This window comes from Excalfactoria chinensis, chromosome 3, assembly GCF_039878825.1.
Source record: "Excalfactoria chinensis isolate bCotChi1 chromosome 3, bCotChi1.hap2, whole genome shotgun sequence".
In the NCBI taxonomy this organism is placed as follows: Eukaryota; Metazoa; Chordata; class Aves; order Galliformes; family Phasianidae; genus Excalfactoria; species Excalfactoria chinensis.
The window spans coordinates 17,184,540-17,201,781 of record NC_092827.1 but is presented as its reverse complement, the minus strand read 5'-3'; the positions used below and the strand labels follow the sequence as shown (position 1 = coordinate 17,201,781).

At 36.2% G+C, this 17,242-nt stretch overlaps 1 protein-coding gene across 1 annotated transcript in view; it reads left to right on the top strand.

Moving 5' to 3' along the window:
• Positions 1–9,823: 9,823 nt before the first annotated feature.
• Positions 9,824–17,242, top strand: part of TPO (thyroid peroxidase) — a 41,356-nt gene continuing 33,937 nt past the window's right edge. The window contains 5 exon segments of the mRNA XM_072332758.1: positions 9,824–9,884; positions 10,633–10,726; positions 10,858–10,908; positions 12,311–12,392; positions 16,297–16,466. Coding sequence (XP_072188859.1) covers positions 10,633–10,726; positions 10,858–10,908; positions 12,311–12,392; positions 16,297–16,466 — 397 coding nt within the window. The 5' untranslated portion in view covers positions 9,824–9,884.

Here is a 17,242-nt window from a genome sequence, read left to right as displayed (position 1 = left end):
GAGATTTCTTGTATACTGATGCTTGATGTCCTAACAGATGAAAAATATAGCACACATCCAACAAAAAGAAAACTATACTGAAAATATTCAAAGCATTAAAATCACTGTTGACACTATGGAGCAGATTTTTGAGGGAAAAAAAGAAAAAAAGAAAAAAAAAAAAAGACTTCAGAAGTGTTTTATAAACATTTTTTTTTTCTACTCTTACCACCGTACAGGTGATATTAATATTGTTAACAATGGAATCATTGACCTTTTGTGGTGATTAATTGTAGAAAGACATTCTTCCTGAAGGAAATAACAGCGTTTCATGAAAATAACACATTCCAAACGAAAAATACATATTACATTGAAACTAAAAGGAAAACAGTATGTGATAGTAATGGAAGCAAGCTTTCTTTCTGTGTTAATATCAGTGGCAACCTATATGGAGGTAAGATGTTAAAAATCTGTAAGTCGTGAATTGAAATACCCTAATGTTCCTACCTACCTTCTCTGCTGAGGGCTACTTGCTTGGAAGAGGCACTAAGATACTTGCTTACCACATAGCTCACAGTCTGGATTTCAGCTCCAGTGAGCTCTGAAAGGGGTACCATCAGCATGCCAGGCTTTGAACAGATCACTGCATGAAGCACAGCTAAGGGAGAGCAGGTGGCAAGAGGATGCACATATTTTTTAAGCAACCTCTCTTTGTTGCCTCAACATATTCCCGAGCCCCTGGAAGCTATGTGGTAGCAGACTTCTCCATCTCAAAAGGCAGCACTGGCTTCCTGCTGAAGCACTGTGTAACCCAGCAGTCAGGGCTCTCAGATGGGGAGGTGTAATCCTTAGCTCCATTCAAAAGGAATCACTCATTCTTCATCCAATGGCGCTGTGATGCAAAATGCAGAGCTGCACGGAAGGTCTCATTTACAGGCAGTTTATATTGTGTTTTACTGTGACATATCGACATACTGAACTTTTTCAGCTCCCTGTGGTAGTAAATTTTGCTTCTCGTGGCAATAGATGTAATTGTTTTGCACTAAATTATATTAACTATTTAAGCTGCTTAGTTTTCTTTCATTCTTGGAACATTAGATCTGAATTATTTTCTGCCATTCACAGTCCAAAAGAGAAGAAACTTCCTGCTGATTGGAAAAAAAAAATATATATATATATTTATTTAAACTGCAGCCAAAGTGTTTAGACAGTGGCTAATTTCAAAGTAATAACATTTATTCTTTTCTTAGGTTTTTTAATACTGGTTGTTGCTGGTTTTAAACTCCCTTCGGGGGAGCTATTTTCTGATTTTCTCCACAGTTCATTTCTCTGAAGGTAGGTCAAAGACAGTCTTCGCAGCAGTACATGAAATGAACTCAGAACTAATAGTATCACAGTAGGCAGAGAAATGGGGTAGATTAGTTTTTAACTAACTTAAGAGAAGCTTTTTTTGTTTTTGTTTTTGTTTATTTTTTCCTTAAAGCTGTGCTTTGGTTTTCCCATGCAGCCTTATTTAATGATGCAGCTTTAGTACATCCAAAGAAGAAACTTAACAAGACTATATTAAAAGTAGAGCTAGAAGAGTTTAAGACTACTTGTTTAGTATCTGTACTATCTGTGAAACTCCCATTGCCTGAAATACTTATTGCCTCCTGTAGTGGAAATACTATGTCACAGCCTGAACCAGTGATTGAGCACCTGGTGGGAAAGCAGGGCCAACCCAGGGGAGCTTAGGTGCATGCAGTGCAGCTGAGTGACCAGAAGAGGTGGAGCCAGGATCGACCCTTTCACAGATCTCATTTAAGGGTTGGCAGTGGAGGTGAAAGTATCTCTTGCTGGAGATTCCTACTTGTCTGAGTTCTTCTTGAGGTAAGTAGCTCTTTTCCTTCATTTGCGTGGTTGCTGCACTTGGGCTTGTTCTTGTTTGTTGCAGCCAAAGACTTTGCCACCTTATTATTATCATCACAATCCTTTTCATCCCATTATTGAGTTACACCTACTCAGCGTGGAGATAACAGATCTTAACTGAGGACCTGTGACAAGCACAGGTTTGAAGAATAATTGTTTTGTGGTCTCATACTGGGTAGTTTCCAGTTCAGCAGTAGCTCTGGGTTGTTTCTGCAGATCTACACCAGTCTGTGTTAGTAGGAAGTATTACCTAATCCAAGGACTCTACCTTAAGAGTTTTTTTTATGTTGTTGTTGTTTGTTTGTTTGTTTGTTTTTTCTAACTAGCATAAAGCATTACCTCTTCATATTTTTTAAAGCATTCCTGTTTGATCTAAAGTCATGGTGGAAATCAGAATGGGTAAGTGATAGTTAAAGGAGACATAGGACAAAATGAGCAAAGTAAGGGAAAAGAATATGAGGGAAAATAGAAAGGAGCTAAAATCAGAATCGGTCAAGGATTTGGACATGAGAAAGGATTGGAAAAGTAGGAATAGATGTGTGGGGTCAGCAAAAGAGATCTAAGGGCAATGATAGGGGTAAAAATGAAGGGAGGCCTGACAGGAGAGTGTCCTGCCCCAGAAGGGTGGCAAATGTCTGTGCCTTTGACTGAGAGTGAGAACAGTGCCTAAAGCATTGGCCAGTGTGAAGAACACAGAGTCAAGTCAAAGAGAAACTTCAGGTGATAAGTGAGCTAGAGTTAACACAAGTGGGGGGAAAACTTCCCCCCCCCCCCCGCCCCCCCAAACTTGCACATTGGATATATAGGCCCATGGCATTCTAGAGACAAAGTAGTTTATGTGTAGATATAAAAGTTGTACATGCTGGAATATTCATAGCTTCGTGAGTGTCTCCTTCCTGGCTCTTAGGGAAACTTTCCTGTCTGCTGTCCAGAAACCAAGATGAAGCATCTGTTAAACCATTACCAGACCTGGCACATACACTATTTTCAAAAGAATGTTATGGCACAAGCAGTGGAGTGCAAAAGTCATCATGAACTCCGTTTCCCGTGGGGCTCTTGCCATCTGCTTGCTAGTTATATGTACCACAGTCTATCTGTTGTACAGGAAACAAACAGTGCTTCTGGCAGCTTTCTTCTGCCATATAATTACTGCTACTGGCACAGGCAGACTTCCAGGAACGTTATGCCTTTTCCTGCCCATTACTACTGCCACTTTTCATGTGTTCACACTTTAAAAGATAAACTTTCTGCCTCTGCTACCTTCTACCATCCTTTAATCTGTTTGTTTCTGCCTTTCCCAGCCTGTGTTAATATCTCTATCTGTCAGAGAAAGTACATCACATTACCCAAGATGAGTTTCCTGTGCTGCAACAAATTTGCTCATATTCATATAGTGATATAAAAGTGGAGTACTTTGCATCTGACAAAATGATGGTAACCTTGAATAAAAATCAACTTCTTGATAAGGCAGATATATTCACTGTTTCGGTGAATAAAGCTGTTTGTCTCAGAGATCTTGAGGAGACAGGTAATTCAGGGCAATCTGGGCATGCTCCTCCGGTGGCTAATTCTCTGGGAAATAGGAGATCTACACTCCTAAGCATCTTCCTTTCTTCTCAAATGCTTTTCCCTCTGCATGAGTATCTCCAAATACCTGTCTGTTGGGGGCCATGACTACTGTGTTTATCTGTTACAACTAGATTTGAGAATAAATAACTTGTGAGAATGTGCGTTTCTTCACCCAGGGCATAGGTTATTAGGACCCTGCATTCTAATGGTGGATCTGCATGGGCATGAAAATGTGATGACTTTTTTTTTAATTTAATTGATGTAAATTCAAGTACTTACATGCTGCCATGGTTATTGAGTAACAATGCTCAGCAGCTGAACAGAAATAGAGGATCGAAATTTCTGTGTGTTAGGGGAAATAGAGGTGACATCATTTTTAGGCTTATATGTTTTGAGGAACATATAGCATTTCATTTTAAGTTTATAAACATATCTGCATGAAGTTTATAAACATATCTGTTTGAGTTATGCACAGGACTTCAGGCTCTGCTTAATGTTTTCTCCCTTGTCTGCAGAAGAGTGACTTCTTGTTCATGGTTCTTCGAAGGTACTTCATTATCTTTGTCACATCACCAACCGTTTCCTGGTTCTATCATGTGGTGTGTCCTTATTTATGGCTGAATACCCAACCAGAACAGATTAATCATGTACTCCCATTAGAGTTCTGAAAAGCTCATTTTTTATTTAGAGGGCATCAGGAAAGCCTAGGAATGTTATAATGGTATATTCCACCTCAAAGGGAGGAGCCTGAGATACTTCTGTCTTCTGTGGCATTCAATCATTCTGAGAAACTGAATAATGAGATTGATTGATTCCCAACTGTTTTCCTTATTGAAGATCCTTTTCTTACTTCAATGCTAGTAGATTAAACTTTAGCAGTTAATTTTCAGGGGATCTGTGCATCTCTGTGGTATAATTGTGAAAATCATCTCTGATACAGGTTTTCTCACATCTGTTAAAAACAGCCCATTGACATGACTGAGGAATTAGCAGGGTTTATTACAAGCAGTTTATTTACATACATCATGATTAGGGAGTTCCACTAGCACTGGTGAAGGCTATAGTGTCCCAGGTGCATTTGATTTAGTGTACACTATTAGCTTTCAGTTCCAGAGACTCCAGCATTGATGTAAAGCATTGATTAACACATTTAGTTATTTCTGAGGGGCAACTATGGTCCTCTCAGGAGACAAGCAGTACTGCTGTTAAATACAGTTCAGCTGACTAGGGCGCAAATTTGCTGTCAGTAGTGAGAGGACAACATTTTGCCTCAAGATTCAATGATACACCAAAAGAAGCACTGGATACATTTTTAAGAAAAAATATTTTCCAACTGTACTACGCATAGAGTGTCCAGGTGGTTTGCATCAGTGTACACATGAGCAGGTATCAGCTAATGTGCCACCTTCTCTCAGATTGCCTGTAATAGATACCTGCCCACATGCCACTATAGACCTTGTGTTAAGCTAGAGGTTAAAATAGAAGGAGTAGCTGGATTTATCAGTCTGTCACAGTGTGTATCATTATTTTTTGTCTTATTTAGGCAAATGAGACCTTAGTGAAAGATGAGTCATTTTATTGTGACTATTTGCATGTAGTCTTACGTGTAGACCTGCATACTCTTATACAAAGACATTGTCTCTCTCATCTCTTCAAATATTTGAACTATCTTTTGTTAAATCTTTGATTGTTTTTTAATATTCATTTAAATATGATGATTTTCATTCTTGTCTTTAGTTAGCATTTCATGCTGAGTGCCCGTTGTCTATCATGTTCATTTTGCCTGTGTATATTTAAACGCAAATATGTGAGTTACAGCATTGCTTGTGTTTTTGTTGTTGGTTTTCATTTTTCTTTCAGTCTGAGACTTTTCTAAAACATAATTTATTAATCCACAGAATACTCTGAACTCAGCAGAGCATTAAAATCAACAGCTCAAGTTCAGTGGAACCTTGACATGACATCAGATAGCCAAGATGTTTATATTACACAGTCATAAGATACACTTGAATACTAAATGTCCCAGAGTGGTGCTGTGTGACCTCTTAATTTGTGGAGTACGTTTAGTTGAACTTCTGCAAGTCATTTACTTTCTTGATTTGTGACACACCAATAAAAAACTGGAGACTGATTCAGAGTCATGCACATTTACTCAAATGAATATGAACTTGGCTGAAAACAGTTTGAGAGTATTTCTTTAGATTTATAGTGTGTTTTTCAATTAATAAAATGTTTTAATAATGTAGGATGTGTCTACTGAACAATCTATTTAATGATCTGGTAGCCATATTGTGAAATAATTTTATTACTACTTTTACTGAGTAAAAATCAATGGCTGTTTCCTTTCAATACCCCTTTCTACAAACTGTTTGACAATTCAATTCCAAGACAGTGCCATGTTTGGGAATCATAGAATCCTACCAGGCAATTCAATAAAGCAGACCAGTAAAAAATGTTTTAAGTGTGATGATGAGTTCAGGCACTGTTATTTCAATTTAATGAAATAGTTTTGCCAATGGATTCTTAATCATAATGTTGATAACACAAACTTGACAGATGCACTGTCTAAGGAAAGGTATCTAGCCAAGCAAAACTGAGGCTTTCTGTACAGTGTGGAGAGAGAATAAGGTTCTTAAGAATAGGATTCACTAATGCCATCATACTGACTCCTGATGCAGCGAATAATAACTGCCAAGAACCATACATATAGCATAAAACAAGTTTAATGGTATAGGATTCTCTCTTCTCTCTCCGAATTACGGTCTTTGTCCAGTCAGGATTCCCCACTCTTCTCCTTTTAATAGATATTTATGTCCTTTACTTGAGCACTTTTGCTACACCATCTCTTTTTGTTATTTTGCATGATGGATACAAAATGAAAGTGTGCTGCCACTGCTAGAATTTTCAGAGTAACTCAGTGTTGAGAGGTAGAAGATGAAAGACATTGGACAAAGTTCCAATTGATATTGACAGATCTTCTGTCATGAGAGATCTATATGTCAAAGCACCTACTAAGACTTCTCTGAATATTTCACTCACTGCAGGGCACTTCAAAGGGAGGACAGGAATACTGCCCAGCTATACACACTTTAAGTACAGCAACAAATCACTTTCAGCACCAGCACTTTCAATTTTCCTTCTGGGATCTTAAATCCTCTTGTGGATTTATCACTAATTACACTAACTGTCATTCACAGGCAAAATACCAAAGCTTGTCTTCTGTAATTGTATTTTATGGTCACTGTTTTTGTCTTCTGAAGATACTTAATTTTTAAGTTACAAAAGATCATGCTATTTACCTTCTTAATATTTGATCAGCTTTATGACAATGATGTATTTACCCACCACCCCGAAATCCAAGCCATCACCTTCATTATATGTTATTTCTGTGGTCTCTGCAAGAAGGCTATTAATTATAAGTTGGAAATCCTGCCATTAACTTTCCCTTAATTCCCTTAAAATGCTATGACTGAAAGAGACTGAATTTTTCAAAATCAATGCTTTTTCAAGATGAAAAATGATTTTTTGTCACATTTTAAAAATAAAAATTTTTGTCATTCATGCCATTTGATTTTAGATTTTGAGCATATATATCTTAAAAAATTGTTCATCTGTTCCACGTGCTTCCACATAACTCATAATTTGCTATTTAGTTGAGGCAGAGTTTTCATACAGTGACATGCAAGGTTGGTGTAAGTTCAGACACAAGGAATACAGTAGAGAAAGCTTAATTTACCTTTGTAGGTTCTTCTTGAAGTCCCAGAGTGGCCTGACGTCAAGATATCAGTGAAACTTGATAAACTCTTCTTGTAATCTACTTTTCTTTCACCTTCTTATTTATTTATTTATTTGGCTTTGTAACACTTTGCTGAATTAGCTGGAATGCGTCTGATTGTTGGTAATTGCAAAATGCTAAGCTAGGAACCTAGGCAAAACTGGTTCTGCTGAGTTCCTTATAGTCATACTTTTTGCCTCTCTTCTGCAAAGTCATTCAAGGAATTTTCATAAGCAGAGGGATCAGAGACTAATTTTTCTATTACAATTTAGACACTCACCTTCACGCCATGCTAGAACCCAAGATAACTACTAAATGCTGAAAAATATTGTTTTCTATTATCAAAAATAGCTTCTGTGGCTGCTCAGATTTATCTTGGAGGTCTCTCATTCTAACCCAACATTTGTAAGGGCTGATAATGTCTGAGAGAGCCTAGTAAAGCTATAGGCTGTTACAGTGCAAATACAGGAATCTTTATAAGGTTAAATAAATGTCTATTTATCTAATTTAATGTTCCCTGTATCAAATATCAGTTGAAATTGCTCAATATTTTGATTATGGAATATTCATTCTAAGTAATGTTGTAAGGCTGCAGAAATTTGTATGTGGGGATAACAACATAAATTCTTTTGCTTAGGGATGTTTTCTTGAACTGAATTTATTTATTAACAGTTCAAGGATTTGACTTTTAGGTCTTTAACTTTTAAGAATGCAAATAGACACAGTGCTGCTCTTCACGTATAAATTCAAATCTCGAAAATATAATAAATTTAATGTGTTAAGACCTTTGTGCTAATGTTCTTAGCTGTTAGGATTCACTGTTGCTTTTTTCAACAGTGGTGCTTAATGTAGGTATTATTTTATACTTGTCTTTCATGTTTGGACAGTCACTGATGGGCTCAGCCACGGTTCAACAGAAAGGTATGACATAGTAATAATGGCTGAAGAAAAGTGAATAATGGAAGATTCAGTATAGGAGGGATTCATTCAGCAGGATATTTATCTAACTAATCTTCACTGACAAGTAGGCAACATATGAATCTTGAATTCAAAAACTGAAGTTGCTCTTAAGCCAATGCGTTCTCTTTTGATGGTGTACAATGACAGGATTCTGAATGAGCTACAGTAAGAGTGAGAATATATGAGAATGTATCTGCTTCTATCTGTGCTGATCCAGAATAATGAAGATTTCTCGTAAAGCTGTGATCAAGACTCAGAGAGCAGAAAATATTTATACTCTTTAAACAATTAGTTATATTACAAACTGTATTTATATTTTCAGCAAAAGAAGCAACATAGGTGTTGCCATTCATGTTTTCCTCCTAGATGAATTTGCTGCTGGTAACAAAATACAGTTCAATACTTACCATTACTTCAAGTGTAACAAATGAGCAAAGGTTGAGGTTCTGATTTAAATGTTAAGGAAAATCTTCTTGAACTCTTCAAGAAAGTTCCAATTTTTTACTGTAACTGCGGAGATAAGCACGCCCATTTTTATGTGTTAAGAAAGTGCCTAAGTTCTCAGAAGTGAAACCCATGGTACTTGTGAAGTATGTGAAAGGAGATAGTTGAAAGCACTTTATTCTATTAGGAGTTCGGAATGTATCTGCTTTTCTCAGTGTTTTGCTGTGCCATGCAAAAAGTCAATCTTGTTTACATTTGCTTATGTAAGGAAAAGGCCCCTATCTAAGTAGCAGAAGCCTACTTATCCAGTAAAGGTCTTTCCCTTTTCCCTCTCCGCTTTCTTTTCACCCAAGTCTACTTATTCATGTAGGGAACAGGATTTAACTTAAGTCTGCCATAATAGCCTTATGTTTTGCCTCCAACCTGTTCCCATGTTCGTGAGTTTTCTTTGGTCATCATATATGATGTACAGAAGTTCTAGGACTCTTCCTGCTACACAGCCTCTGCTTATTATCTCTGACACAGAGTAAAGCACTGATCTTTGGCTCCACCTTGTGATTTCCCTGTAAAGACCAGCAAAAATGAAATGGAAATCTCAATCCTGATTCCAAGGCTGATTTGATCTCTCTGCCTAAATAGGAAATGAAAAACAAACAAAAAAACACCTTAGGTCAAAATATTGACTTCAGAAGAAACAATGGTGTTGAAAAAGTATAAATAAAAAGAAGCAGCCTAAAAAATGTAAAATAAATTACTCAAGAGAGCAATGCAAAGTAAATGGCTATTCAGGAAACTTAGTAGGCAACCTGAGGGCTTTCAGCAGAGGAAATAAAGATCATTTTGTTAAAGAGTCAATACCAGAAAAGATAAAGTAGGACACAGATTTACCTTCTTTTCCAAACTTATTGACAAAATGAACTAATGAAAACTGTACTTCAGTAAATTTCCTCTGCATTTCCTTTAAAAAGAAATCTGAGAAATAACTACAAAGGTAACTGTTTACCTATTAGGGGGGAAAAAAATAAGGAACTAAAGCTCTGACATCAGTTTCTGCACTGTGTGAGGATACTGTGTTGAAAAGAGGATTTTTGAAATCATTTGCACTTTTAAAGCTTGAGTGAGTAGCACTGCATCAAGCGGATAGTGTAGGCTGGGCCCCAGGAAAGTACTTCACTTTAATATTTCAGGAGAGTTACTGCCATCAATAAAGTACAGAACTGTGGAAGATCAGCTGCTCAGCAGACAAAAGGTCAGACTATGAAACTTTTCTTGCCATTTTTCAGAGCAACTTTGTTATATTAACTTGTGGAAAATAAGAGGGGCTTTCACATTGACTTCCTTTGGGTCTACTACCCTGAAGTTGTAGTTGATTTGTTAATTTATTATTTTCTTTATTGATCACAATGTAGCATGTAAAAAATATTGCTTTTTGGATACTTTACATTTGTATTTGCACTGCTGTAAAAACTCAGCAAGCAGCATATTGAAATGGAATATTTGCAATGTGAATGTATTTATTGCACAGCTTTGATATTACATTTATACATGGACAGGACTATAGACAGGTCTGGTAGATGTTATTCTTAGTTTGTCCAGTTTCACTGTCTTGTGTGGAATTCAAAGTTATAATCAAACCATATTAAGACACAGAAGTTCAAAACAAATGGTGAAATATTACTTAACTTCTATTATGTAGGCTAAACATTACTAATAGTGTCAGAAAATATCATGATGTAAAGAAAAGTGTTGTATTACCTTGTGTTAGAAGTTTCCTGAGGGGGAAAAGAATTAATAAAGAATGAAAATATAGAAATGGAAATACAGTTATTTCTAAAAATGAGTATTTTAAATTTCAATAACACACTTAAAAATTTGTCTACAAGTCTAATTTAATAGCAATATTTACTACACACAAGAAATTATTTATAATACGGCTTATAATTATCTATAAAATGAAGGCACATATTTTGTAAACATTTCTCTCTTCTTTCTTCTAGATGAAAGTGTTCATTGTTTTGGGAATTTCAGCAGCTATAGCCTTCACAGCTGTTTTCTTCTCTTCCCTTCAGACTGGCAAAGATGTCCTCTTCGGTAAGTAACAGACTAAATATATTATTTTATTTCATCGAGCAATTTAGCTTAATCTTTTATTTTCTTTTTAATGTGCAAGATATCTGACTTCCATGAGAATTATTCCATGAGCACTTTCTTTTGAAATGCAGCTTCATCACTTGACAATGGAGAACACGACACATGCTGTGTATCTCAGTTATGTATGTATGTATGTATGTCTAAAAGTGATTGAATTTTCTTAGTGGCATCCATATGTCAACTGTAATGTTTAGAAGCATGATGGCTGGATTTCTCTGCCAGCTGGCACACTGCTGCTGTCCCACGAGGCTGCACATCTCCATGGATCTATTCCCATTAGCACCCTCTGGTTACTGCAGGGACTTCAGAGCAACTCAGACTGCAGGAGCACCTATATTCGAATGATAAAATCCCACATTTTTAAGTACCAGAGCTATTTATTTTACATCTGATCAATCTAAATCAGTGAGGTTTGGTAGACTAGTACAATAGATACAATACCGATTTTTGAAAGGATAATTTTCAAGAGGCTGATTTTTACTTTAGTAGAGTAGAGATTGTGAAGAAACAGGATTTTTTCAATATTTATTTGTCAATAATTTTTGCAATATTTACATTGCCTTAACTGTTAGATAAAGTTTGAAAGGGAAAGATCTTAGGAATGTTTTCATCTGAAGTAATTGTAGAATCACAAATAAAATAAAATAAGTAAATACAGTGATATCCAGACTATAAAATAAATAACCCCTGAACCAATATCCAAGACATTGCTTTAGATGGTAAATAGATTTTGGGCTTTCTCTGTGAAACAGGATCAGATTGATTTTTCTATAGTGGATTTTCTGCTTGATGCTCCCATATTAATTGCTGGTAAATGTATAGTTTAAAATGAGGTTACATTTTAAGTTAGTTAACACAAAATGAACATATGAATAAATGGAAAAGAATGAGAGAGAGTGGAATTTAGGCATAGAAGATGGATCTTCTCCTCTGGATTAGAGCCTAAATCAATATGACAAGATGAAAAATACTTAAAGCAAAATATATTTCTCAGAGACAAAACCCTTAAGTATAATTTAAAATCTTGCTGTATCAAATTCTAAAAGTCTGTGTTAACTGTAAAGATCAGTCTCTAATTTTAACTTAGACTTAAAACCATTTTCAGATGTAACATTAAATGAATCATATATGCAGGCTCATGCTACCTGCAACGGGAGCTTGGACTTGTCCTTTCAATCCAAGGACAGCCTTATGCAACATACACATGAAGTCTATAGAGCATAATCCTCACGTAATACCATGTTCTCAGATGGACTTGTAGGTCTGGTACTACACAATGTATGTAGCTGGATTTATGCTGGAAGAAAACAAGGGAAAACCTAACACTTCATACGTGATGGAAGAAGTGATTTACTACTCTTAACTTATTTTTCAGAAAGATCAGAAAACACAGCATTAAACAACAGAGATATGTTTAATGGGGAATGATTGCATATGACAGTATCGCAAACCTATTTTATAAGTGTATTTCAATAAATATCTCTTTTTTTTGTTGTTATGTTGTTTGGTTCTTCTGTTGAGAAGAAAGTGAAGATAACTGCATTACTGAGGCTATTCAGAAGGCTTCTAATCTGGTGGATTATGCTACACAATATGCTCTGAAAAGGTAAAAAATAAAATATAAAGTGAATTTATTCAGCAAAAGGGTTTCCTAATAGAAGTTTAATTAAAATGAAACTATATATTCACCCCAGATAAATCACTGGGTCACTGGACTTTTTAACTTCCCTCGAAATACTGAACATGTGGAGATATAGACTATGAAGTGTCGATGCCTTTATGATAGTAACAGTCACATACTGGCTGAGGTTCGCATCTAGCACAGCTCCTGCTCCAGCAGGGACACCTAGAGTAGCGTGCCACACCAGCAGCACATCCAGGTGCCTTTTTTGGGTATCTCAAACGAGACTCCACAGCTTCTGGGCAGCTTGTGCCAGTGCTCCATCACCATGCAGCACAGAAGTGCTCCTGGTGCTCAGACAGAACCTCCCATGTTCCAGTTTGTGCCCATTGCCTCTCATACTGGGTAGCAATGAAAAGAACCTGGCTCCATTCTACTTTCACTCTCCTTAATGACACTTGCAGACCCCACTTTAAGCCACCTGTTCTCCAGGCTGAGGAGTTCCAGCCTTGCCTCATAGGAAAGATGGTCCAGTAATAATTACAGATATATTACAGAAAAGGTAAACAAGTAAGATCTCTCTCCTCCCTTCCTCTACCCTCTCCTCCTTCACTCTCCTTTTTTCCCCTTTCCTTTCCTGTTTCAACAGCAGCACTTGAAAATTAGATCAGTAATCCAAAGCCTTTAAATAAAGCATTTGATCTGACAGGAAGTGTTTATAATCTTTGGATATTTTTTGGGTAACACTGCTAGTAAAAGCAATGTGTGAGCTGTTTATGTCTTTTGCAGTTTGGGTTTAACCAGCCACAGGGCGAAGGCTTACACTGTCAGCAGAGCATCTAAAGACGTGTATTAGTATCAGCACTTGCCTTCCTGTTTTGCGTCATCAGAAGCACAAGTGTCCTGTGCCAGTGTTAGAAACCTGATGTCCATGAGAATGTAATTTGCTCTTGTGTTAACTGGTGTAGAATAGTAGGACTGTTAAACAGAAGTAAAAACTATTTCTGTTGCATGCTCTTATTTAATTCAGTACCTCGTGGATTTAATCAGCTTATTGAGAGACTTCTTGCTGTTTTAATCCAGGCTGCTATACATGCTCAACACCTGCCTCTAAGACACAAGTCTTTGGCAATTTGCAAAGTACTGAGGACTGAACTATTATCTATTCTCATTATTGTCTTGAGGAGGGGATGTGTTTAACTCCTTAAATTATATAATTCTACATTTTTATATCATATTAATCTAGAACTGCTAGGGTTTTTTCCCTTTGTAACAAAGAATACTGTATACTTGAATTAAAAGCTTTAGTCAGCACAAAGGCTAAAACAAGAAAGAAGTGCTTCTGACTGCATATTTGAAATTCTGGAAGTTATAGAAGTCTCAGCACTGTGAAAACTTATTTTACTTTGGCTTACAAATAATTGAAGGAAGCTACAGTGCAATACAGATGAGCTCTGTGCTATCTTTGAGACTGAAAAGGCAGTTCTGAAAAGAAAAGGCAATATCTTTTTCAGGTTAGAATAGGAAAACTCTTAATCATTCCATGTACAGTAGTCCAACCTGATGTTTGCTGAATTCCTGATCTAGGGGTCTGAGCTACAAGCTGTCTGAGACAAAATAACTGTTTGTTTGTTTTTTTCCTCAGACCTCAGCTTAACCTTGAAATGTGGTTGAACTGGACAAATAGGTTTCCTCATATCAGGTGTTTAATATAATCACTTAGATTCCTCAATTATTCTTTGCTTACCGTGTCTCAGCAGTTTCAAAGGATCTGAACTGTAAAACCCCAAACTTAATATGTTTTACTGTATTTTGTCCCAATCTATGCCAACTCAACTTGATTGTCTATGAGACTATATGCATAATGAACTTCAAAATCATTTTCAGTGTTTTGAATCCATTGTTATAGTTACAGTTGGAGAAACCCACTTGACATCATACTTCAGTTAGTGCCACCCTGGTCTTACAGCAACAGTAGCCATGTACATACATGTTTTGAGAATGAAGATACTCCCTTTATATCCTGCACAATGCTGCTGTTATGGGAGATCAGAACAGCAGCAAATGTCTAAGGCATTTGATCTGGCTTGGAATCTCTAAAAAAAAAAATTACTTTATAAATACATTAATTAAAGATGGAAAGAAATCTCAGAAACTGAATATCAGATGCTGGATGATGATGTATAGCTTGTACTTTGGAGAATTTCTTTTGTGTATATAGATATGCATATATTTTAATGTTGATCTGAACTGAGACTCAGTAACTGAGCATCTGATAAGTATAAATCATCTTCCTTCTAGATATCTCTCATCTTCCAAATTATTATATCACAGGTCATTGTCTTAGCTTCATGCGGCTATTTCTTCTTTACAAATTAAGAATACAATTTATTATTTAATTAGTAACAAGAAACAGCATCTCCTTCCACAATCAGAGCTCATCTCTGGGAGAATGAGTATGAACTGGAAGAGACTAGCATGAATACAATGAATTAGGAGGTGAAGAAAGGGGAGGAAAGAGAAGTTTGACAAACTATTAACCACTGTGATAATTTTACACAATCGATAAGATTAGAAACAAGGTTGAAGAAATTGTATGGGACATACCTTGCCCTTAAGAGTAGTTGGTTTTGTGTTTTTGTTCTAGACAGTTTTTACAGAGGTTGTCATGTAACTCACTGATACAGAAATGTTTACTTGGTCATGCATATGTTTTTTTATGGGAGCCCCAGTTTTTGCATCTTTCTTTTCATGGTTATGGCATCTTTCTTTTCTTCTACCTTACAAGATGTTTCAGGACTTTTAATACTCCAGATTCCCAACAGAATTCCTAATTGTATATCATAAACTTGAAGAATATACTGCTGAGGAGCAGGATAGTTCAGTCTCATAATCAGAAGAGTTCTCATGTTCTTTTTCTGAAAGGACGTGAATAGTTTCTGTGTAAAGGATATCTGAGAAGGTTAAGACTCTTGTATTGTATCCTTAATTGTAAGGTGCATTCAAGATCTAGAAAAGCCTTTGAAGTCACTTGACTCCCACCCAGTAAGCATTTATGAGCATTGATAAGATCCTGTCTCAGTCTTCTCCAGTCTGAACAGTCCCAGGTCCCTCAGCCTTTCTTCATAAGGAAGATGCTCCAGGCCTCTAACAATCTTGTGTCCCTCCACTGGATTCTTTCTAGAATTTCCCTAGTTTCTAGAAATTTACCTAGTTTGGAACTAGGTAATATTTACAGTTCCTTCCAACCCAAACCATTCTGTGATTCTATAATTCTGTTTTTCTTATATTTAAGTTCAAAAGATGTTGTCTAATGCAACATGAGCTGCTTAAAGTTAAAGGTAAGATCGTACTGGTTAAGTAACGTATTATCATGGAGTTATATAATTAACTCCTGCTAAACTAATGCTGAAACTCCATATACAGCTAATCACTACAAGGCAAGTATTTGGACCATCTCTGAGACATGTTTGTAATTGTCACCCGCAGACAGCATCTAGACAAGTGTGATTGTTTCCTTGGTGATAGGTCAAGTCAGGAATCTATCTGTAATGACTGAGGTGGTTGATCATATTAAAAGTTACATAAAAATGAAGCCTGTTCACTTAGATGTCTCAGAAGGTGAAGTTGGATGGTGTGATTATTCTGCTTGAGTCTTCTCAGCTACTTTGTGCTGCAGACTTTGTCCACCATAACAGATTTTGTTTCATCCTGACAGCTTCACACAAACTTTAATGCTGTTGTGTGTGCTCAACAGAAGGGCCCTTTCCAGAATTATCCTTGCAAAACAAAGTAAAAATGTAGTTTTCATTTTTGCTTTTCCAGCAAATTCTTTGATTCAAGTACAAGTACACTTATTAATGAGTTCATTGTTTTATTTTCATTATAGAAATATCCAAGCAAAGGGAATAGCAAGTCCTACCTCACTGCTGGCCTTCTCAAAATTTCCTGAACAAGACAGTCAAGATATTTCTCAAGCAGCAGAACGAATGGAAATGTCAATTCAAGTGTTGAAACAAAAAGTTTGCCAGAAATACAAGCGTTCTTTGCATCCAACTGGTAAACAAATCAGTATAAATCCCTGTTGATTTCTTGAATATTGTCTTTTAGATTAAAACTGTACTAGCTTCACTTATTTTTTACTTTAGGCAGATACACATATCTTGTCCCCATCCTGGGGCCAGGATGCTCTCCCTGTTCTTCTTAAAAGCACTCCATGTAGACTCTCTTACATTTTTCTTTACTAAAGAGTTGACTATGTTCCCACAGTTGAGGAGAGCAGCACTTTGCTATTGACTCATGACCATATTGTCTATAAATAGTCTTGCATATACATATTGTTGTAAACTTCTTGTTTATAGTGCAGTATCTTTGGGTTTTGTGCTTCTGTGGCAGAGCTTACAAGCAAAATAATACAATTTCTATCACTCTGTGATGCAGGCACTTTGAAATGTATTACCTCTGGAAATAGACAAACTTACTGATAGCTTATTTAAAGAAAATATTTTCACATTTTCAAAATTAATAATACATTGCAGTTGCAAATTTTATTTCAATTTGTTTATATTTCAGCTGTTTTTATGTTAGATGAAGAAATAAAGGTAGGTAATCAAGAAGGTTCAATGATGTATAATTATCTAAGTAAAGCATTGTTGCTGTTCAAGATTACTTTCAAGATTAATTTCAAGATGAGTCCCTCATGTCAGGAAAGCTAAAAATTCAGATATTTTTTTTTCCTTCAAAATATAATTCCTTCACTTAAAGCAAGGTGGAGATTTATAATCTGTGTTGTCTGTCTTGATATTATACCATGACAATATTATTCAAGATATCGA